Below are 25,104 nucleotides of genomic sequence, written 5' to 3' on the forward strand. Positions count from 1 at the left end.
CACTATAGCCCCTGTGGTGGGCCTAAGCTTTTGTCCTTAATGGCATTTTTCCCCTTACATTACTTTTTATACTTTAAGTAGTTTTACATCCAGTACTTTAATACTTTTACTCAAGTAAAAAGCTTGAGTTGATACTTCAACTTCTACAGAAGTCTTTTTAAACCCTAGTATCTATACTTCTACCTTGGTAATGAATGTGAATACTTTTGACACCTCTGGTATCGGCAATGCTTGTGTGACGTCCACAAAAAGTGCCACATTTGTAATTTATGAAAATACTGTATGATTTTATTATTGTCTTTTCTTTGTATTATATGTGTACATATGTTTACTCCAGAGAGCATGAGATATTCATGCATCCTGAAGGTTTCATCTTAGCCTAAATGTGTGGTTCTCGCTCCACTGGGGGGCACTGCCGCGTAGCGATTCTCTACGTCGTCCTTATGAACTTTCTCATAACGGCAGAGAACGCCAAAGCTTCGACGAGCTGTTGTCCTGCCTGCTCATTATTCTTCTGTTTTTCAGGTTGGTAATTTGTAAGATACCAAAAACAAACAAATAAAACCACATAGAGATGTCCGCTAACTATGCCAGCCAAGTAGGTTGAGTAAAACGGAATTTTGTTGTTGCACAAGTTTTAGTTAACAATACGAGAAAGCTAAGTTTGATGAGCGATGTTAACGAGCAACAATGATTTAGTTAATGTGGCACACGCGTTTCCCCCTTCGTGAATGTCAGCGAATATTATATAATAGTAATATATAATATATCATTAGTATATATAATAATAAGTATAATTATATAATAGTAAAATCGTTTGTTTTCCGGTTAGCTTAGCTTACTGTTATCCACCATGCTAGGCTAAGGTTAAGAGTTTTTGCACTTAAATACGCCCACCTTACTTCCATAAAGATATTAAAGTTAAACCTGGGTGAAAACGGTTGTAATGAGTTTAGTATTTTGTGCAGCTACGTGTTTAACTAGTACTGGTAAATCTGCGGTGAATGAGTTTTACCAATGGAATAAGCAGTTAATGTATACTGGGAAAAGAACTAAATGTATTCGGAACAAGAAGAAGGCGTATTTGTATTTTGTCTGTGAATATGTATTTGATGCAGACACTTATTTTATGGATTTTATTTAAAATGTTAAATGTAAAAAGACATTGAACTTTAAGTAAACACTTATTAGAACATAGAAAATGGTTCTGAAGGGAAAAATGCACCTGTCTGAGGAAATGTTTAAATAAATATAACTGCAGAGAACGCCAAAGCATCGACACGCTGTTGTCCTGCCTCCTCATTATTCTCCTGTTTTTCAGGAACTCATCTGCTAACTCAGGTGTCGCTGGGCGGTACCCGTTACACTTGCCCTTTATTTACGTGGTATCGGATCAGTACGAAATCTTGTAGTATCGCACACCACTACCATATAGGGGTCCCTTGGTATCAATGCAAAATCACCCAAAATTGCATTATAAGGCTTTGCACCAGCATTTTATTTCATGGGATGGAGTGAGCACCGCGCGAACTTTACTTATTTGTGTTAATTCAGGATGGGAGAAGCAGCAGAGTTACCACCTCTTCATTTTGAAGTTTTTCCAGCATTTGGTAAGTACTTTACACTTTTTAAACCATGCATTATGTAAGGTTTAAAAGTAACTGTATTTTATAATGCATATTGCTGTTTAACTATACGTTTAGACAAACTTAATCTGTCTTGTTAAAACAGTCGGTAGTTGCACGTGCCGGTTTGAAATGAATGCTGCTTTTACAATATATATCGCTGTTTAATTCCATGTTTAGGCCACTTAAAATTAATAAATTGTTTTACATGACTCAAACTTCTAAAATATTGGTGAGTAGGGGATTTTATATTTTTAGCGAAAAGACGAACGGAAACAGAGATATACTAAAACTAGAAAATTAAACTTTAATTTGTCAGTATCTCAACATTTTAAACTCTCAACAGTTCAAACAATTACAAGAAAAGAGAAACCTTCAAAACAAATGCCTAGTCTAAGTGTTTAATGGTCTTGCCACAGAATGGCCCAATAAAAGCGTCCTCCTGACAATAGCAAAACAACAGCACTTCCATTGTTTCAAACAATAGAAGTGCTGCTGTTTGACCTCAATGAGGGTCACTATTATTGGACCGTCAAATTGAAAAATCCGAGGCTGACATTCAAGATTTTTCACCCACGGCGGCCATTTTGAGAGAAACACAAGGATTTCAAACGACCACCGTTAGTTGTTAAACTAACGGTAGTTGGCGCGCGTGCGTATTGACGATCTCTGACAGTTTTTGAGGTGAAAAAACGGATTTTTTGAAAAATATAAAATATAAAAAAAATTGAGGCGGGCGGCCATGTAAAACAATTTATTAATTTTAAGAGGCCTTAGACAAACTTAAATCAACAATCTGCACCGTTACAACAGTCGATTGTGCAGGTGTCGCTTTGAAGTGAATGCATACAGTAGTTGCCTACCAGTCACGTCAACCCCTGTCTATACGTGTGTAACCGGGCGGAAAAGCAGTCTTTATTTTGGGTGTTAGCACTGGTTTGAAGTGGGGGGGAAAAGGACTTTGTTTTCTCTTTGGAAAGGTACACTCTCCCTTTAAGGTGCTAGCCTTGTCCACGTTGGGAACCGCCCGGAGGCTATGTTCGTTTTTTTTGGTATTCCTGTGCCCTCCCGCCTTTTCGAGAAAACATGGCCGCGAAGCATATGGAGAGCGAGGCCGGGGTGATCCTCGCAGAGTAAATGTAAGTTTCCCTCTTGATATTGAGATGTAATGGTAAAAATAATATAGTATCAAGTATGTGTCTTGAAGGGGACTAGTGACAGTCTGGTAGGTAATACTGTTTGGATGATTTTCGATTTAAGTGTAAAACAATTGGATTGTACGTCCGTTTAGCATCTGTGTGTCAGTAAAGCGGAATGCAGTGTAAATGTGTTTTTTTTTTAATTAATTCACATTAATGCATTGGTTTTTTTCATTGCATGTTTGGAATCCATGAACGGGTGTCTGAATAGCCTGGGGCTTTCATGTAAGCCGTTTGGAGGGGTGCAAACCATATAGGGAGAGACGCGAGATACTGAGATGTAAGTTAAAAGGGCGCTATTGTTCATTTCTGTATTAAATGTGTATATCTTAGTATTCAAGATGAACGGTTGTATGTACTTTTGTATTTCCTTGTGCAGTTCTATTTCACTGCCGTATTCTATATTCTGTTAAAAAAATACAGAGTTCGATTTATTTTATTACTAGTATTTGTTGCTGGGGAAAGTTGATCTGTACCCGTGTATCGCGTATCACTTTACCGCACAGTAAAATTTGTGAAGGAAGGAACAGGAAAACTCCGCTCAGCTGCCCTTCCATTTTCTTTGGGCGGCCAGCAAATAAAGAACCCCAAATCATTTGTGTTTGTCTGTGTGATATAAATTGCACTGGCTACACGTGTATTACCACTAGGTGCGCCAGTTCTTCCACCAATGGGTGTATCATCTCATTTAACCTGTAATTGAAATTAAATAGTTGAATAATTAAATACTGTAGCACTCGATGGATAAAGCAATGAAATAAACTCTGAACCATACGTAATCAAATGTGCCTCTTTCTAGATAGTAAATAATTTACTATTATGACCCGCAAGCCCCACGCCTGCCCCCTGTGCAAGGTGACTTATATAAACATTTCAGTCCACCTCCATGACGTGCACAAGGTGGACAGCCACACAGACAGGAGGCTGCTAAACTCCCTGTCGTCGGGCAGATTTGCTGGGCTGATAGATTGCCCCGTGCCCCTCTGCCCGGCGATAAACCTCAGTCAAATTGACTGCCACCTGAGGCTGCGGCACTCGCTCCACAGCGATGTGCTGAAGCAGCTGGTATTCCATTTAATTGTATTTGTACAGGATATTTCCAAAAGAGTTCATTGTCTTACATGATTATCTCCTGCCCAAAACCCAGATCGCAGTCGGCAAGAAGCAGGCGGCACGGCAGTCGTTGCGCTCGCAGGGAGAAAACCGATGAAATGGTGCAGCTTTAACAGCGGCTCAGACGGCTGGAGCAGGAGGTGGCAGAGCACAGACAAAGTTCCTCTGCGCCACAGGGATCGGGATCCGGATCGCACAAGCAGCAGTTCTCTGGTAATAATTACAATTGCAATGTCATGATAAAATTTATAAGACTCAAACATTATGGACCTTAAACATCTGTTCCTGGATTTCTAGTCATTACGGCATTTTAAACGTGGATGTCTTGGATTTTGTTTCAGACAGTTAAACATTATAGATTTTAAACATCATGTCAACGTTCACGCAAAATGTCGTGTTTCACGCGCGCACACAGGTGTAGACCCAATCATATTTAATAACTCATCGTCTTGCCTTCACAGGTAAAGGACCATAAAACAGCAGGCTCTTTTGGGAGGGTAAACATGACCCTATCCAAAAAAGAATACTAGTGGCTCCACCAGTTCGCTCGGCTCCGCTGTGAGCTCCCTGGCTTCAGGTCCTTGGCTAAGACATTCTTTTTCACGTCTTCAGGACAGCTGTTTCGGAAAGTGAACGACATGGTGATGGAAACATGCCTGAATTGTGGCATGCCCAAGGCATTCACCGTGTCACAGTTGAGGAGCGGCGTGTTGACGTGTGTAAGTAAAAATCAGATACAATCCTAAAGTCGGCGGCTTTAGAAATTGTCTCGACCGTGATCAATCTCTCATTCTTGCTTACAGATGGAGAGGGGCCTGCCAGAGGACCGGCGGCGGCTGGTGTCGCACATGATGTGTCACAGCGTGGAGACTGCCGACCGCTTTTATGTCGCGGAACCTGAGCTCGCCGAGCTGCACGTCGGCTGAGAATGCCTCCGTCAGGCCCTGGGCCTCAGCAAGGTTCCACAGCATTCTGGAGGTAGGCAGTCTCAGAGCGAAAAGGGCGGCGTGACCACCACCACCAGACAGCGATGATCAACCCCTGTACTCCTCTCCTCAGAGGAAGAGGAGGAGGTGCATGTGTGCATGTGCAGGTGCATGTGCATTTCCTCTCATATCGCCAACGTTTCCCGCTCTTGTCGGTTTCTCCTGTTTAATATCAGAAGGATACGTCCATTTCTTTCCACACAGGCTACCCAGATACTCGTTCAGTCCCTCGTCATCTCCCGCCTTGACTACTGCAACTCGCTCCTAGCGGGTTTACCACTGAGCGTCATTCGTCCCCTCCAACTGATTCAGAATGCAGCTGCTCGACTTGTTTTCAACCTTCCCAAGTTCTCCCACACCACTCCTTTGCTGCGCTCCCTACACTGGCTTCCTGTGGCTGCCCGCATCAGATTCAAAACACTGATGCTCGCATACAAAGCCAAAAATGATCTGGCTCCATCCTACCTAAAAGACCTCATCACACCCCGCACTGCACCACGATCTCTCCGATCCTCCAGCACTGCTCGACTGGTCCCACCACCCCTCAAGGCACAAGGAAGACACACCTCCCGGCTCTTCTCTGTTCTGGCACCAAGTTGGTGGAATGAACTCCCCCTAGATGTCCGAACAGCTGAGTCACTGAATGTCTTCAAAAGACGACTTAAAACACACCTTTTCCAGAAATGCCTGAATTAGCACTTCTGGCATTATACTTGCATTACTTTTAAAAAAAAAAAAAAAGCACTTTTCCAACAGAGTATTAGATCGATGGTATTCATAGCCTTGGTTTTTTATTGAGCTAGTATCGGGAAAAATTCATTGTGGAGTCTTAAAGCACTTATGTAAGTCGCTCTGGCTAAGGGCGTCTGCCAAATGATGTAAATGTAAAATGTAAATGGCGCCGCATGTAGTCAGGGTGAGTCCAGCGGGGTGCAGGTGTTACCCCTAACATGTGACATAGAAGGTGGAAACATCCTGTGGAGGAAAAGACAAGTCAATCACTTCAGCAAGGGTACAGTGATGGTGAGGCTAAAATAACATATTTATTTTCCAACAGGTGACACTGCTCAGACGGTGGGAGCCCTGGGGGCACATGGCGCACAGCCGCTGTATTAGGTGGTGGTCCTCGACCAGCTGCAGGAGGAGCATCTGCTGCAGCAGTTGGAGCAGTTGAGGCTGCTGCAGCTGGAGGATGAGCTGCAGCTGGAGGATGAGCTGCAGCTGGAGGATGAGCTGCAGCTGGAGGATGAGCTGCAGCTGGAGGATGAGCTGGAGCAGCGGCAGCTAGAGTCGTTGGAGTCAGTCTGAAGTAAGTTTCACCACTTAATTATTTTGGTAATTGAGGCATTGATAATTTGTGTGAACAGAAATTTATATACATGTCTGAAACTGAAATCTCTCTTTTTCTGACAGTTCCCCAGTTTTCTGCCAAAAGTAGTGCCATATGCTTGGGTAATGCCAAGGAATCCGATTTTATCTTTTTAAATATGTAATTTATGTCTCTGTGGTAATGGGCAGTGATCAAAAAAATGTCATTTTTTTTAAATATCACAGAAGGCACTCGTCCGACGCAAGCTGACATATCCTGACACCTTAAAGGATATGGTTTGCTTCGAGTTCAGGGATCATTGGCAGGAATGACCAATAAGAACATATATGATTAGTATGCTGTTAGTATGCAGTCAGTTACTGCCACCGATGTATTAGAGACATGAATATAAAATATAAAAAACAGAATACTGTCTTTTTGAGATCAGCAGAGTCTTGGCCCAGTCTCCCATTCTCCCCCAGCACTGCAAAGACCTCCGATTGACAATCGACAATGTCCAAGGCTTATTAAAGCAAATGCAACAGTATACATTTAAGATGGTAGTGGTTACTACTACTACTACCTCTTTACTATTGTGTTTGCTGTTGCTGATATATGCTTGTTTTCTGCTTGTCTACATTTCAGACCATGAATCGTTCCTCAAGAAACAGCAGGAGGATATCAGTCCTTTTGAAAGCCCATCATTCCCCCCCCCCCCCCCCCATTTTGTATTTATTTTGTCTCCTTTAAGTATTTATATAATATATATATTTTATATATGGATATTTTTCTTTTTCATTTCACAGCTGCTGTGTTTTTATTTGTGGTACCGTAAAAGTCACTTTGAGGTTTTAAGTTACAAAGGAAAAAATGTAAGTGACAAAGTATAGCTGGTGAAATTGGATGGTGATGGCAATTGTCAAAATTATGGGTGTATGTCTTGATATTCCAGACGACGAAGAAGGTATCCACACATCCTAGCCCGTCAATTTTGGTCTATTTGAAAAAAATATTCCTAATAGTGTACAGCAGACATGTAAGTGATTATTTTTATCAGCTATACTTCAATGGTGATGGTGATTGTCAAAATTATGGGTGTATGTCTTGATATTTCAGCTGATGATGATGTCCCCACATCAGTAAACACTGAAAACAATTTGCTTGCAGCAGTACTAATCTTGCACTCTTGTGGTTCTCCTCACTGATCATTACTGCAGCAGTGAGAAGGGGACGGTGTCCTCTTGTAATTTTTTTGTATACTTTTTTTTATTTCTGAAGACTTTTATTTAGTTAAATTAAAAAAAACTTTTTTACAAATTGCCTAGAAAAGATGCAAACAAAAAAAATGTGGCAAAAATAAAATGTTTTGTGCACAATCACTGTCAAAGTTCTTCATATTATCTCCTGTATGAGCTACTGTCCATGGGTCATAGTAAGTATGCAAACCGTACAGGCTAGGGGTGTGAAATTTGGCATGCTCAAACTACATGTATATATGAACAACTGTGCAATGTCTCATGAGCCTAAACCTTACAGAACAGGTTTGGTGGACCTGTGACTTTAAGTCTTTAATGCACATGAAGGGGAAAGGGGGCAAGGTAACTGAGGGGGTCTCGTGGCTGACCCCTGCAGGCACCGTGAAGTAGCTCCCATGAAGGCTTCACAACCAAACTCCTGCTATAACTCTTGTAAAGTACTCTTACCATTTGTAACAGTATTTTGTAATTCACTGATTAACAATGTGTGTCGTTGTTTAACCCCATGTTTTAATTAAAAAACATTGCTGGCACCAGCTCACCTGCTGCATCTGTGGTTGACATAACAATTGACGGGGAGGGGGAGGAAGTAAGATTCTCCGTTAATTTAGTTTGAGAATTGAAGCATGATGATGATGATTTTTGTGTGCACACAAATGCATATACATGTGTCAAGACGTGTTTTTAGTTTGTCACAGATGCCTAGTCCTCTTCCCAAAGTCGTACCTCATTCTAAGGTAATGCTGATGCATTTTATTTAACTTGTAAAATTTCCCAGACATATTTCAAATCTCTGTGGTAAAGTTTTGTGGCGAAATTAATGTGACATTCTTTCACATATGTCAGAAATTGCTGCTGCCTCGGAAAATGACATACCCAACATCCTTGAAGGGCATGATGAGAGCACAGTTTAAGCCATATTTCACATGTCCAATAAAGACCGAAGTCGTTAGCATGCCGTCGAACGATGCTAGTATATCTTGGAAGTTAGAAACACGGTAATGGTGCGTGGGTGGGCTCTTATTGTTCTAAGAAATGTTTGTTTACACGGCACAAGGGAAGCTTTTCAAAAGTGGCATCAGAAAGGCAGTTTCTCTTTGGTGTGAAAATATCCTTTCCTACGCTAAACAGTCTTTCACAGGCTGCACTTGCTGGGACCCCTGTGTTGTATCTATACTTTTTAATAACTAAGGTGGATGCATTATCAAATTGCTAAAGCTGGATTCAAAGAAACCAATGGTACCTTTATGACAGGGAATAAGCTTTTGCCAGTATCTGCTTCTGGAATTAAATACATTAATACCAAAGAAAAAGATACATAAGCAGACCAACAGCAACACGGTCTGGATGTCGCCGCACCAGTATCTGCATCTGAGAAGAAAGGATGGAGGCCACACTCACACAGACAAGAAGGGGAGAGAGGGATAAAATAGGGCAAGAAAGCCCTGGGCTATCTTGTATGTGCATGTGTGTCGTTAAAATATGGGGGAGCATATGGAGAAAAGACACCCCAGCCAGAGCTGTGGTCCTCCCCCACCGGCCCCCCCAAGCCCTCAGTGTTTCAAGTGGAGTTAAAATAGAGGGGAAGGGAGCTGCGCAGTCCAGCTGTGGGCAGCCGACCCAGGACCTGCACAGCTCCCCCCGCCCTCCAAGGGCCTATGTGAAGGAGTGGTGTGACATGGATGTGCCCCTGTTCCTGTTGACCCCCCACCTGTCTGTCCTGTTTTTGGGTGTGACAGGACCGCTGTCCCTGTGGTTCCTGGCTTTTCCTTTATCCGCTCCATGTCCTTAGTGGTGTCCTGCAACTGGTCTTATGTTTGGTGTTGCTGTCTGGTCTTGTCTGGTCCTGTCCTGTCCACCATCTGTTCTGTCGTCCCCTGTCTAGTCCAGTGTCCAGTCTGGTTCCATCCCTGACCATCCATGCTCTCTGCCTTCCCACATTCCCAGGTGCTGCCTGGGATGGGCACCATCTCAGCTGGAGTCCTGGTTCAGTCCCATGGAGAGGTGACACTGCCAATGGGACTAACTGTGTCATCCTTGGTGCAGCCTTCAGTGCCACCTTACACAGGCCAGCGTGGAGAACAGACTTATTGACAGACTTTGTCTTGATGCTTAATCACACCTTACACCTGGCCTTTAGCAGGCAAGTCCACCCTTTTCTGTTCTCAGTGATGTTAGTCTGCCTGGGGGGTGGGGGGACCCCCAGAGGTCTTTTTTTCTCCTTGGGATTTTTTGGTTCCTTTCCTCCGCTGTCATCTGTCTTTCTTTATTATCTTTCTATCCTTTTCCCCTTGTGTATTACTCTCTTTAATGATGTTGTAATGTATCACAACACATCTATGTAAAGTGTCTTGGGACGAATCTGTTAGGTGCTATATAAAAAAAAATGAAATGTCCCGCCTCCTCCCTGGCTTGGCTCTAACAAGCCATGTTTGGTGCTTGTTGGTCTCACATCTCGTTCCAGCCCTCATGTTAAACACTCCCAGCTGCCTCCAGTCTGTTCCATCATTAGTCCTGTATTTAAGTGCTTCCTGGTTCCCCAGTTCGATCATTGATGTTGTGCCCTATGTGTTGCCTGTTCCCTGGCCTCCCATCCTGATCCCAGTAAGTCCCTGTTTGTTGCCTGGGCAGCACCTTGAGAGCGGCATGTTTGCAGTGTCATGTTTGTCTCACTTGTTCACCACTTTCAGCAACAGTATCTGCTAAATATTAGAAATGTAATCATATGGAAGTGAGTATGTCTGCTTTGAAGGAACAGAGATCACACCTGTTTAGGTAAAGGGCACAGAAACAGGTAAATCCTGTAAGGTAACATTCTTAAAGTCAGCATAAATTCCAACACAATTCTGGAATATAAAGTTCAGTCAGTAATGATTTAGCATTAAAATGTAACTTTTAAATAGATCCTAACAGTATGTGTGATTGTGGGGGGTGGGGGGGCTCAGGGTGTAACCTGTGGGGGGGGGGGTCTCAGGGTGTAACCTCTGGCTCTGGGCTTGTTTCCTGTCCCTTCTGCTGTATGTGTGAAGTTTGCATGTTCTTCCAATGTGGACTTTCTCCTCCTACTTTGGAAAACATGAAACTGCGATCAGCTGATTGGGGTCTCTAAGCTGCCCTTAGTGTGAGTCTGGATGTGTGAGTTTGTGATCTGCTATAAACTAGTATCCTATCCATTGTGTCCCCTGCCCTGTGCCCCCTGGGACAGGCTCCAGGACGGCTCCACACTGTTCCTGAGGATGGCTGAAGCTGGTCCATTAACTTTTGGCTTAAATGTAAGACTTTATCTTAATAGTGTTCAATGAATTTCTAGGATAAATTTACATTATTAGATTACGGAAAAATTTTGGGTGCGAAAAATTATCACTCTGAACCTGGTCACCTGACTCTCCTTCCTAACACAAATACACTCCCAGCACAAACACACTGAGAGAACTTAAAAAAATATGACATTTATGTGCTACACCCTTTATTTTCATGAATATTATTTATATTGAACAATGTAAAAATAAAGCTGTGGATTGACAGTATTTGTCAAAGGTTGTTCTGTCTAATCCTGACACAGTCTGTCTATAATTGCACATACCTGCAGGTTTCACCTGAAACCACATGATCACAAACATGTTTCTAAACAGACACAGAAATTCATTCTCAGTAGATCTGCTCTTATACCTTTCTACCTAATTTCTATCTACTGTACAAAATCAGAGTAGGATTATAGCTTTTTACAGAAAAACAAGGTCAGTAACAGTTATTCTCATGAAAGCTATATAAATATCTGTTGTGTGTATAGTTTGCATACTGTACTGTTTTAGTTATAAACTCCCGCTCCAGTGTTTGCTCAGTCTGCTCTTCTCAGTCTGGCCTCAGTCCAAAACCACACCTACTGCAGCCTGAGAAGCAGGAAGTTCCTCCCACTTTCACACACAGACGACTGTGAGAGAAAACGAAACTGAATCCTATCAGAGTTCGTGGTAAAATGGCAGAAGCCAGTTCCGCACTGGATCAGAACCAGTTCAGCTGCCCAGTCTGTCTGGATCTACTGAAGGATCCAGTGACTATCAACTGTGGACACAGTTACTGTATGAGCTGCATTAAGAGCTGCTGGGATCGGGAGGATCATGCTGGAGTTTACAGCTGCCCCCAGTGCAGACAGACCTTCACACCCAGACCTGTTCTGGGCAGAAACACCATATTGGCTGAAGTGGTGGAGAAACTGAAGGAGACTGGAATACAAGCAGCTACTCCTGCTGACCATTATGCTAGACCTGGAGATGTGGAGTGTGACATCTGTACTGGGAGAAAACACAAAGCTGTCAAGTCCTGCCTGGTGTGTCTGGCCTCCTACTGTGAAACTGACCTGCAGCTTCACAATAAACTCCATCATGCAAAACAACACAAGCTCATTGATGCCACCAGTCATCTGAAGGACAAGGTCTGTTCCCGCCACGACAAACCCCTGGAGGTCTACTGCCGTACCGACCAGCAGTGCATCTGTCTGCTGTGTGTGATGGATGAACACAGAGGCCATGATACAGTCTCAGCTGCTACAGGAAGGGCGGAGATACAGGTCAGGCGCAAGTGCTCTTAAATAAATATAAAGTTAATTTTAAATGACTGGATTTTGTCTTGTGCAGAGGTGCAGTGGTTAGCACTGCTGCCTCACTGCTAGAAGGTCTTGGGTTCCTGGGTTGTTTCTTTGTGGAGCTGACATGCTCTCCCCTTGTTTGAGTGGGTTTCCACTGGGGACTCTGGTTTCCTCCCATGGTTGAAAAGCTTGCAGGGCAGGTTGATTGGCGAGTCTAAATTGGCCCTGTGATTGTGTGAGTGTGGCTGGCTGTGTGTGTTGGTGACTGTCCAGGGTTGGATCCTGCCTGTGCACATTGTTCCTGCGATAGGCTCTGGTCTCTCCCCCCCCCCATGACCCCAGTTGGAATTAAGTGGTTATGGTGATGGATGGACTTCTTGTAGACTGACTGGTGGATAGAACATTCTGGACATTTTCATGCTTAGCACAGAAATGTCTCAACATTGATGAGTTGTTCTTACTATAGGTTAGCTGCTGAGAGCACTCCAAACATTCCACCTGGGCCAGGCCAATCCAATAAAGAATAACAGCATCAATACTGTTACACACACACACACACACACACACACATATGTATTCCAATTTACCAACCGACGAATCTTATTTGTTGATACAAGTTTGAAGTTCAGCCAAACTTCAGAATGACCTCTTTTCCTTTCTGGTTCCATAGCTCAAAAACTTACGCTGCAGTGTGTGTGTGCTGATATATGTGCTCTATAACACGTATGAAACCGGTAATGAGATTTGTGCCTCATGTTCCAAACATTTGTGCCAAAGCAGTCACATGGTTGAGTGCAGAACGGATGACCGTGGTCACGTGTTCAGGGTGGAACGGAGGAAACCTCGAAGCTGTGCTTCAGAATGTAGTGAATCGTTTTTTTTCTGCATACCTCGGAGCTTCGGTGTCAAGCTTAACATCACTAGCTGCCCCATTCCCTCTGTTAGTCTATGTGTCATTTTCTTAGCTCCTTTTCCCTGTTGAGTTCTGACTCCTTGTTGTTCCTTTATTTTGTGTCTTTCCAGTTTTGTTCAGTTTCCTTAAATCCCTTCGTCTTGCAGCTTTTAAGTGGATCGTCACCTTGTTTCCCTGCCTGCACCAGGCTGTGCCCCAACATGCACATTCAATATATGATCTGTGCAAATTCTGAAACATCTTTAATGAATCCCATTTTACACATTTTCCTTTCTGAATTTGCCTGGAACATCAATGACACGCACTTTGACACGGTTTCCATATGAATGGGTCACAACAGTCCAATATTAAACCAACTTCCCAGCAGATTCAGAGTTTCACCACACAGTGGCTCATTCTCAACTGACATGCGATCTGACATAAATCAAATAGGACGTCAGTTGAGTAGCCGGTCCTGCAATGCAGCCCAGGACACATTCGCCCTCACATTACTATAAGAATTTGACCATATGCGGCCCAGACCACCTCCAAATGTGGGTTGAGTGATTGGATCTCAATGCATCTTTAATGCATCCTGGGTAATTAGCGTTGTCCACTTGTGATTGGATCACCCAGGATGCATGTTAATACCAGGTGGAAACAGGACCAAAGGGTCTATGTCCATTGTATCCTACCTACAGTCAATAAATCATTTACGAATATCCATCTATCCATCCATCCATCCATCCATCTCCTAACCGGTAATCCAGGTCAGGGTCACAGAGAGCGCCTGGATCCTTTCCCAGGCAGCATAGGGCACAAGGCTGGAGTCCACCCTGGACAGGATGATTAATGAATATGATCTCAGCTAATGAAACAAACCTGTTTTGTCATCTTGTTTCCTATCTGTAGAAACAAATGGGTGAAACTCAGAGGGAATTTCAGCAGAGAATTCAGATGAGAGAGAAGGAGCTGCAGGAGCTGAGAGAGGCTGTGGGCTCATTCACAGTGAGTATGAACCTGAGGAGAAGATAACAGCTGGCTTGTGATCATATTGAATCTTCTTTCAGATTTACAGACTTGTGGGGATTAATCAAATTAATGCTGCTGTGGGTTATTCTGGGTCAGAGATTGAATGGGATAAAGTTGCTAGATAACAGAGTTTAACCAAGTGCTGCAGCAGTAGTAGCTTATTTATTTAAATAAAATACCATAAAAGGCCCATTTGAGAAAAATGCAACTTTTCTCAACCCAGCATAATGCAAATAAACACCAAGAAAGTCACTTATTAAACTGAGACCTAATGGTGACAACCAACCTGCCCCATACAGCCACCAGTCTCTGCCAAATCCCTGCAGCTGACAGTGTATGAGCTTAATGAGGGATCATTTCCAATCAGTGCTGGCTGGGTTTCAGTACCTGAGGCATCCAGCATCGTGACGCTCCAAACCCCAGCCCTGTGCTGTTTTTATACCTCCTGTCAGCTCACATCACTATTCTACAATGAGGCTCTCTGGAGTCTCAAAAGGGGCCAATTGTAATTTACCATCCTCTGCTCCCTGTATCACCAACAGAGCTCAGCACAGTCAGCAGTGGAGGACAGTGAGAGGATCTTCACTGAGATGATCCGCTCCATTGAGAGAAGACGCTCTGAGGTGACACAGCTGATCAGAGATCAGGAGAAGGCTGAAGTGAGTCAGGCTGAAGGAGACATGGAGAGACTGAAGCAGGAGATCGATGAACTGAAGAGGAGACACTCTGAGCTGGAGCAGCTTTCACACACAGAGGATCACATCCATGTCCTCCAGGTAACAGAACAGCTACTTTGGCAATAAGAAAACCAGAGTATTCAAATTAATGCATATTGTCATTTGTATTTCAACTAGTCTGCAATTGTCAGATGTTAAAGGTCCTGTTAATTAGATTGCAATAGGCCTACACATTTGTATTGATGAAGCTGTTTAATCAGACTGTGTGTCTGTAGAGGCACCAGGCTCTTCCTGTCACTCCTGAAGTTGGATTTGGACCCAGAATCTCTATCAGTCCAAGATCTGATTTTGGGAATTTGAGCAAGGTGGTTTCTGAACTGAAAGATCAACTGGAGAATGTTTGCAGAATGAAAATGGCAGAGATCCATCACGCAGGTTAATACATTTTCTAGTCTGTTCATGTTAATATAGACCAGGGGTGGCCAATCTTACCCAGAAAGGGCTGCTGTCTGTAGGCTTTTGCTGGATTACTAATTAGAGGACTGATTGGCTTAAGAGTCCTCACACCTGGGGTTGAACAGCTGACCTAAAGGTTCTCCCAAAGACCTGCGTACACACTGGCACTTTGCGGGTAAGACTGGCCACCCCTGATGTAGACCATGCAGAGAGAGTATGCAGTGCAGTCAGCCTCACATTTGTGTGACCAAGTCAGTTTGTTTTCAATAAGGTTAAATCTTTGTGATAAATGGTGAAAGAGCTTCATACATCTTCTACTGGCTGCAAGACCCAGATCACATGAAACATGTTTCTTCTACATTATAGAAACCAAACATCTGTATTGTGTGTAACTTACCATGATTTACAGTTTGTTAAAATGCCTGTTATTGTCCCTCATAATGATAATAATCTACTGCTGTTGTCTCCAGAGTGAGTGAAGTCCATCTCCCACAAGTACATTCCTTTTACTTACATCCCCGTTTCTCTCTGTCTCCTTCTAGTTACCAAAGACGCCGTCTTACCAATATTAGTGCCCAGGACCAGAGCAGAATTCTTACAATGTGAGTCTGTTCACACACACGCTTCTCTCTCCCTGTATGAGGTGGAGTGTGTTTTATTGTGTTTCGTTTTCTTCTGCTAGTGGAGCTTCTCTTTCTCTCTCCCGCTGCCTCCTGGTCTTTCACATTTACATGAGCTGTTTATCTCAGTAGACTTTGAATCCAATTGCAAAGTAAGGCAAGTTCATTCAGGGTGCTTTTCCACTGCACCAGGTACGGTACTTTTGGTTCTTTCCCTTTTCCATTGACATCTGGTCGAGTACCAGTACCAGAAGTTCCAATATCAAAAGTACCATTGCAGCTGGGTTACTTTTTCAGTACTTCAGGACTTTGGTGTGGGACTTACAGACACGTTAATTGTCAATTTAAAATACAATTTTAAAAAGTCTAAAAGCCCAAAAAACAAACAGTTAACTAAAAAGAAGTGACATTGTAGAGGCAGCGTATGATTAAACTCCTGCTGATTTAATTTATTGAAAAGCTGCAGCAAACAGTAACTTTAAAGCCCTGAATATAATGAGCTGACAATGTCAGCAGACCTCAGGTCTTCAGGAAGCTTGTTCCACAGACAGGGAGCATAGAGACTAAAAGCTGCTTCAGCCTGCTTGGTCTTCATTCTGGGAACACTGAGTAAACCTTTGCCAGATGCCCTCAGGGGTCTGGATGCTTCACAACGTTCAGGGAAATTAATGCCATTGAGTGCCTCATAGACAAGTAATAATATTTTAAAATCAATCCTGTGATGCACAGGAAGCCAGTGCAGTGATTTAAGGACCGGGGTAATATGCTCTACTTCCTTGGTGTTACTGAGGACTCTGATGGCAGCATTCTGGATGAGCTGCAGCTGTCTGATTGATTTATTACCAAGACCTGTGAAGACACCATTTCAATAGTCTAGCAGATGGTCTCCACATCATTCAGCCAGTGGTGATTCTTACCTGAAGGACTTTATGCAGGAGTTTGACTGAGCAGATGTTTGGAAAATGACCCATCCACTTCAAAGGTCTTTTTCATGGAACAATAACACCTTTTCAAGTCATAAACTGATGTTTGGCTACTTCTAATGAATTAGGAAATATCTGAAGAAACATTATACCTTCACCATTTTCTGACCACCAATCCATTGACATCCATATATCCATATTGTCATTGTCTACTAGATATAAAATATCTTCATACTGGAAATTAAACAGTTCAATCTTGAGAAATAAAGTAGCTATTTTGAATATAGAATAAATAATTGACTTACACTGGAACAGACCCAATACAGAAAAAAATATTGTAATAATAACTTATAAAACATGATGTAGCAAAATTTGTCAGAAGGTTTAGTAGTGACTTGGCTCGAATCAGAAGAGAAAACAAAATTATAAATGAGATTACTGCTTTAACCTGAAAACCAATCAATCGTCTTACTGACACAGAAAAAATTGTAGGAGGTGACTTACAGAATAAATTGGATGATTATATAAACATAAGGCAGAAGGAGCCTTTGTTAGATTGTGGCAAAAATGGCTTGAACAAGGTGAGCAGAACTAGAAAGACAGCAAACCAGGAACAACTGCATTATGCGGGTGAGGATTTATGGAAATGTTGCGGATGACATCAAGAAAATAGCCAACTTCTGCACTGAGTTCTTTAATAATTTGTATGTCAGCAGTCTTGATCCAAGATTTTTGATTTCTTCTCAAACATCACGTGAATAAGTGATAGTGATAAATCTAAGTGATAAATCTGAAGCGAGTTCTCCCCAAATTCTTCCAATATATGAACATCCCAGCTAGAGAGAGAATCTGTCTGGACAATGTCTGTACAAACGTTTGTGAGGCCTACAAGGCTCTTCCCTGCCCTCACCTCAGCTACTCAGACCATGTCTCTGTGTTCATGGTTCCTGTGTATAAATGTATACTGAAGCTCACCAAACCAGTCAGTAAGAGTGTGGCCAGCTGGTGCCGTCTCAGCTCTCCAAGACTGCTTTGAATCTACTGACTGGGACATTTTTAAGGAGGCTGCTATAAATGGTGACGCCATCAACCTGGAGGAGTATATAAACTCTGTGATCGATGACCACGAGAGCCGACCAAAAGCCATGGATGATGAGGGAAGTGCGCACACAGCTAAGAATCAGAAATGCAGCTTTCAGACCTAAAGACAAGGCTGCCCTCAGGACGTCCAGAGGCAACCTGTCCCGAGCTATGAGGATAACCAATCAGGCACATGCACAGAGGATCAATGAACACTTTAATTGCACCAAAGACACACGCCGCATATGGCAGGGCATTCAGCCAATCACGATCTACAAGCCCAACCCACACATAAGTGGCGGTGATGTCTCCCTTCCAGAAGAGCTAAACAACTTTTTTGCAGACTCTGATGTACAGAATAAGGAGCTGAGCTACTCTGTCTGTCTACAGCTGATGTGAGAAGTACTCTATCCAGAGTCAACTCACGCAAGGCTGCAGGACCTGACAATATACCTGGCCGTGTGCTGAGAGAATGCACTGACCACCTGGTTGGTGTCCTCACAGATATTTTCAACACCTCTTTAAGCCAGTGGTCTGTCCCAGTATGCTTCCAATTAACCACCATCATCCCAGTACTGAAGAAGCCATCAGTGACAGGCCTGAATGACTACTGCCCAGTAGCACTCATGTCAATCATCATGAAGTGCTTGGAAAGGCTGGTCATGTCACACATAAAGACCAATCTTCCTACCTCTCTAGACCCTCTCCGATCTGCATACCGGTCCAACAGGTCTACTGAGGACACCATAGCCTCTGCCCGTCACCTCTCCCTGTCACATTTGCATAAGAGAGTCACATATGTCAGAATGTTATTTATAGACTTCAGCTCTACCTTCAATACGTTCCTCAAAAACTGACTGTAGAGCTGAGGGGGTTAAGCTTGAATATCACTCTCTGCAGTTGGATCTTGGATTTCCTGACAGAGAGGCCCCAGTCAGTACGTATGGGCTGCAACACCTCCAACAGCGTCATCATCAAGTTTTTGGATGATACAACTGTGGTGGGACTGATAAACAGAGAAGATGAATCAGCACTCAGAGAAGAGGTGGAAAGGCTGTCCACAAGGTGCAGAGACAACAATCTATCTGTCAACGTTGACAAGGCAAAGGAGATAATTGTGGACTTCAGAAGGACACGTCCTGCCCACACCCCACTCAGCATCAGCGGTACTGCTGTGGAAATTGTAAGGAGAACCAAGTTCCTCAGTGTGGACATACTGTAACTGAGGAACTTACATGGACAAACACCACCTCCTTATTCAAGAAAGCCCAGCAGAGACTATACCTCCTGAGGCGGCTGAAAGAAGCAAACCTTCCCCCTCCCATCCTCACCATGTTCTACAGAGGCACCATCGGCAGTGTTCTGACTAACTGCATCACCATCTGCTATGGCAGCTGTAACAAATCTGACCACAAGGGCCTGCAGAGAGTAGTGAAGACAGCAGAGAACATTATGGGATGCCTCTCCCTTCCCTACAAACGCAGTGTCCACAAGGCCTGCAGCATTGTGCAGGACCCATCACATCCCTCACATGGTCATTTCACACTCCAGCCATCTGAGAGAAGATACTGCAGCATCAGAGCCGGGTCTGCCAGGCTGCGTGGCAGTTTTTACCCCCAGGCTGTCAGGCTCCTCAACACCATGCTGCCCCCCAGGATCCCTCACTCTGCCTCATCACTGCCTCAACCCCCCCTTAACCCACGACTAAAGGCCACAGACCGACCTTTAAGCGCTGCACTGCACTTAACACTTTGTCACTCTGACATGGGGGCAATAAGAAGAATCCCCATTATTCTCTGTCTGCTCCATTATTCTGCTTCTATTCCTATTTTCAGCTGTTAGAAATTTTAGATGTGTTACTGTTATTACTACTATTATCATACACTGTTTTACACTGTGTACTCATACTGTTACAATGTACATGATGGTGAATTCAGGTCTAACTGATTACATAAAAACATCATATATTTAATATAGTTCTAACAATATTGGCCATTACCCAATATTACACATTACTATTCCTCTTCCTCAGTTGCACTATCCTGTAAGTCCTTTGCACATCGTCTTGTCTTGTTTTCTATATTGGACTAAGTTTATGTCACACTGTGGTCTCTGAGCTTCGCCATTTCGTCTCTCTGTATACTTATATATGGTGGAGATGACAATGAAGTTCACTTTGACTTTGATCTCGGGGTCTTTGTTCACGGTGCGGCAATTTGGACAAAGAGGGAACTGAGCTGGAATGCAAAGCTTTCGATTTACCAGTTGATCTACGTTCCTACCCTCACCTATGGTCCTGAGCTCTGGGTAATGACCGAAAACATGAGATTGTGATACAAGCAGCAGAAATTAGTTCCCTCAGCAGGGTGTTTGGGCTCAGCCTTAGAGAGAGGGTGAGGAGCTCAGTCATTGGGGCCCAAAGTAGAGCCGCTGCTCCTCCGCATTGAAAGGAGTCAGCTGATGGTTCGGACGTCTATCTAGGATGCCTCTTGGATGACTCCCTGGGGAGGTGTTTCAGGGCATGTCCAACCGGAAGGAAGCCCCGGGGCAGACCCAGAGATTATATATTATGTATACCCTGAGAGATTATATATAATATATACTGCATTATATACAGATTATATGTTATATATTAGATTAGATAAGTGGCACAAAATGGATGGATGGAACTGCATTGAAAAATAACGCTACTTATGAAAGTAGGCAATTAAGAATTTCAAGTTAGAATTTCATCGTACACATGACACTGCTTTTTTTATATAAACTTTTACTTAATTTTGAAGACGCTGTACACAGAAGGACACAATAGTGTTCGGAAAATTTTCTTTCTTGCCTCTTCTGGCCACTCATTGTTAAAAAAATCAGATGCTACTTTAATACTATCTGTACCGTAAGTAAAGACGATGTCCCCTGACAAAACGTGACCATACTGCCATCCCAATAAAACTGTTACATACATATAAATGCTTATGCATGTGTGTGCAGACTTGTGTCTCACGCCAGCCAGTTGATTAAAGTTTGCAACCCTGTGAACTGGCGTTTTGAATTTGTAAAACGTAGGGAAACATACACAGACCTCACTGCTGTGGTACATGTGCAAGGAATACTAGAATAATAATTTACTACTAATAATAATACTTAAATAGGACACGTACGCATGTTCAAAGTACACAGCTTAAACAAAGAAATATGAACATTTTCGTGTACGCATGCGCGGTGTAATACTCGAGTATTGCGCGTTGCAGAGAACCAATCTAGATGCGTCCGCGTCCGCGCGCTGCTGGAGAGAGGTGTGTGTCCAACGTGGTTTGAAAGGAGTTAATATTGTGACGTAAAGACAAACTCACTTTTAGTGGTAATCTTTGTCGTATGATTTTATGGTTAATACGTTTGATGCATGCTGTTTGTAATTTTATTTACCTATAATTAAGCATATTAGTTTAACACGCGCATCTTCCCGCCGGCGTCGCGTGGGCATCCGACATTTCCTGAGGTATTTCACATACTTGAATTCCTGCTTCATTAGGGGATGATGTGCTGCTTTTATATTCTATGTATCGTACAGAATAATAGAGCGCAGGCTAAAGTGCAGTTCGGTCCCCAGCGAGTCTCTCAGCGCGGCGTGTCTCACAGCTCAGGGGGCAGCCGGAGCGCCGCAGACTCGGGCGGCTACATGAGTATATTGGGAATAAAATGTGTGTATTGGAGCGAGTTCTGTGTTAGTGAGTGTGTGAGGTGTGACAGTGATAATGATGGAGATGCTGGGCTTCGTGATGGGATTAATCACTCTTCCTCTTGCCTACAGACTCCTGCCAGCTGACGCTGGACTCCAACACAGCAAACAGATACCTGTCTCTGTCAGAGGGGAACAGGAAGGTGACACGGGGGGCAGAGCAGCAGCCATATCCTGATCATCCAGAGAGATTTGACTGGTGGCTCCAAGTTCTGTGCAGAGAGAGTCTGACTGGCCGCTGTTACTGGGAGGCTGAGTGGAGTGGAAAAGGAGCCCTGATAGGAGTGACTTATAAAGGAATCTGGAGGAAAGGAAACATTACTGACTGTGGGCTTGGAGCCAATGACAAGTCATGGAGTCTGTTCTGCTCTCCTCACAGTTACTCTGTCCGGCACAATAATAAACAGGCTGACATACCCATAAAGCCCTCAGGTCTCCGCAGAGTAGGAGTGTATCTAGACTGGGCGGCTGGTACTCTGTCCTTCTACAGAGTCTCCTCTGGTGGACTGACCCTCCTGTACAGCTTCACCTCCTCATTCACTGAACCCCTCTATCCAGGGTTTACGATGAATACAAACTCCTCCGTGTCCCTGTGCATGCTGGGATAGCTCACTATGTGCTGGAGGAATCATTTTTACCTTATCAGAATGTCACATGTCTCTGCTTCTCCATGGCAAAAAGGTAAAATCTCTGCTTTTTAACCAGTATGACCCTTTTTACTCTGTCTGAAGTGTGACGTATGTTAGACAAAATTGAATGTTTGTTCAGCTTGCCAAACCCATGCAGAATATGACTGTTTTTCTCTGACTTCTGTTCTATGTTGTCTGTAAATGCACAAAAACTGCCAAAACAAAATCATAGTACATGCAGCTGTACCAATAAAGTGAATTCTGATTATGAATAAAATAAAATGTAATGAAATGTAATCCTGATGAGTATAGGGGGGGCTTTTCCCCTCCCCTCTTTATGTACATTTTATATATTTCTGTCTGTATATTGTATTTGCTACCTGTACACTGACAATAGAGGTTTCCTGTTCTATCCTATTAATGTCCCGATTCAGCGCTGCCCGAAGCGTAACCGAGTAACGCACTTAATCCGCGCTCTCTGGTGACTGAGCGCAGCTTCCTGATATCGCAGCGGCGATGCTTTGGCCAGCAGGGGGCGGCAAACGGCAGACATTTTATTAGCTCAAAACCTACAGCGGTCCTGAGGTAAAGATAAGTAATATAATCAAATTAATCATATGTTAAAGATAAATAATATAAGATCTTAATAAATCACGTTAGTACTACATCAAAATGTTTGTGATGTTGGAAAAAAACACCTGACCATCAATGATGCAGTGTAGATGATTACCAGTTACCAGAAAAAATATAAATTCAGTTCCATTAGGATTCCACATATATATGTTTAGGAATGGCACTGTCAGCCACAATGTGTCCCACAATACACTCACAGTGTCATTGCAGCTATACAGATATACCCCTGAACACAGTGGAAAGGTGGATTCTTACTCTGACGTCCCTCTCCTTCCTCTGGTGATAAGCTCCACATTCTGTGCTGCTGCCTCTGCTGGTGGCTTGTTTGTTTCTCTCCCCCCTGTCTAATTTAGATGTGATGCACCTGTTCCCCTGGGGGTGGGTGTATAAGGTGGGTTCCCGGCTAAGGGGAGAGGAATCGATCCTGTGGCAGCCACCATGCCGGCTTCGGCTCTGCATCAGTGTTTCATTGTCCTTTTCTGTTATGTTCTCTCCTGTTTGTGCTCTTTGTTAATAAATGACCCCTGACAATCGAGCCATCCCGGGTCTGAGTGCGTTTATGCTGCGTCTGACAGCAGCCGGAACGTAACACTTACAGAGACTAAAATGCATGAGCATGAGGGTTTACAGCCTATATGCACAAGCATTTCTCTCACATCTGTGATATACTTACAGACAGTGACACATATGCAAAGAGGAATATTTATCCCTCTGGTGACACAAACACAGACATTTTTGTCTTCAAAAACATACAAATTATCACAGTTGTGTCCAGTTACTGAGAGACATACGTGTGACAGGCATGTAAACTGTCCTTTGACAGTCACAGGGCGTCACTGTCGTTTCTCTGGGCATATCCCTAATTCTAACTAAGATAACCGTATCTTTTATCCAGCTCTAACCTGAACCATAAGTAACCAAACAAAATATAAGACTTTTGGCTAATTTAGTTGTTTGATTACATTCAGATTTTTATAAAATTGAAGATTATATTGTGGAGAGCTGAAAAATGTTTCCATAAGCTAAAAAGTAACAGGTTTCGACACATAGTTGAGATATTTGTTCCTCACAATGCGGTGAATACAAACCCGTACAAACATTCACATACACACTGTCATGCACACAGACACACACACACAGACAGACAGACACACACACACACACACACACACACACATTCACATACACTCATGCACACAGACACTCACACACACATCCTGCTCTCCTCCCGTGAAGCTCGTTGCTCTGAGCTGAGCGCCCTCTGCTGCCCACAGCTGTTACTGCTCCCATTTCTTTAATATGGAAGCCATCTGCTTCTGTTGATGTTTCGCCTGATATTTCATGCCAAACCTTCACATGGTTTTGTTGCCATTTTTCACACATAAAACTTATGGGTCCCGCGGTGAATCCTGTATTATAGGGGTGTCTTTCCTAGAGACTGATCAAGAGAGAACAACTCAGGCAGTGAAAGCTGAGCTGCCCCTGTTATCTGGCCTGATTAACAAGCTGAGAAACATTTGATTTAAGTTTAACACTAAGAGAGATTTACCAGCATGTCAGATTAATAGTGAGAACAGAACCAATAAATGACCAACATTAAAACTCATGAGCCTCTGTGGAAGGTGCAGGAGCTGTTGGGCCATTTTAAACACAAGGTCAGCATGTTGAGGGAATGACATGGAGGCTCCATAACTGTGCCCAGGTATTTAAATGCCTCAACCTGCTCTGCCTAAGCAAAAGAAAATGTAATTTTTAGATCACAAATAAGAAAATGTATAGATGTATATTTTCTAACAACTCATTAATCACACATGTATATGTCGTACTGCTGTTTCTTACTTCTGCCACTGTCTCTATTTATTCCTGGGATTCTGGTCTAATTTATTTATTTACTCATTGTGTTGTTGTCTATGTTCACTGTCTCGAGCAGCACATGCAAGCAAGCATTTCATTGTACATGGTACTCGTACTTGTACACATGACAATAAAGAATTGAATTGAAATGTCAGAAAAAAGGGCATTTTGCTGTAGTTTGCCGTTCAGGCGAGGCATCAGGTCTACACACAGTCATGGAACAGCAGGATGACGGAGACAACGAGGACTGTGTTTTTCTGGGAGAAATTGGGACAGAGAGATCACAGCCATGGACAGAAAAAGTTAAAATAAATGGAGAAAATGTAGAGTTTAAACTTGACACCGGAGCAGATGTTACGTCTATAGCGGAGAGGTTATACAAACCTGAAGGAGATGGTAAGCTGCAGGAACCAAAGAAGACACTGCTGGGCTCAAGTAGTTACCCACTTAAAGTGAAAGGCTGCTTTAAAGCACAACTGGTGGCAGAAGGACGCAGCACTTC

At 43.2% G+C, this 25,104-nt stretch overlaps 1 protein-coding gene across 1 annotated transcript; it reads left to right on the forward strand.

Moving 5' to 3' along the window:
- The first annotated feature begins 11,014 nt into the window (after nucleotides 1–11,014).
- LOC111840220 (tripartite motif-containing protein 16-like) lies at nucleotides 11,015–23,283 on the forward strand. Its single transcript, XM_072710830.1, has 6 exons — nucleotides 11,015–12,055; nucleotides 13,878–13,973; nucleotides 14,540–14,773; nucleotides 14,950–15,109; nucleotides 15,673–15,732; nucleotides 21,559–23,283. Exons 1-6 carry the CDS (start codon nucleotides 11,465–11,467, stop codon nucleotides 22,092–22,094), a joined length of 1,677 nt encoding a protein of 558 aa, XP_072566931.1. The 5' UTR covers nucleotides 11,015–11,464; the 3' UTR covers nucleotides 22,095–23,283.
- Nucleotides 23,284–25,104: the final 1,821 nt, after the last annotated feature.

The sequence above is a fragment of the Paramormyrops kingsleyae genome, chromosome 4, assembly GCF_048594095.1.
Source record: "Paramormyrops kingsleyae isolate MSU_618 chromosome 4, PKINGS_0.4, whole genome shotgun sequence".
Lineage (NCBI taxonomy): Eukaryota > Metazoa > Chordata > Actinopteri > Osteoglossiformes > Mormyridae > Paramormyrops > Paramormyrops kingsleyae.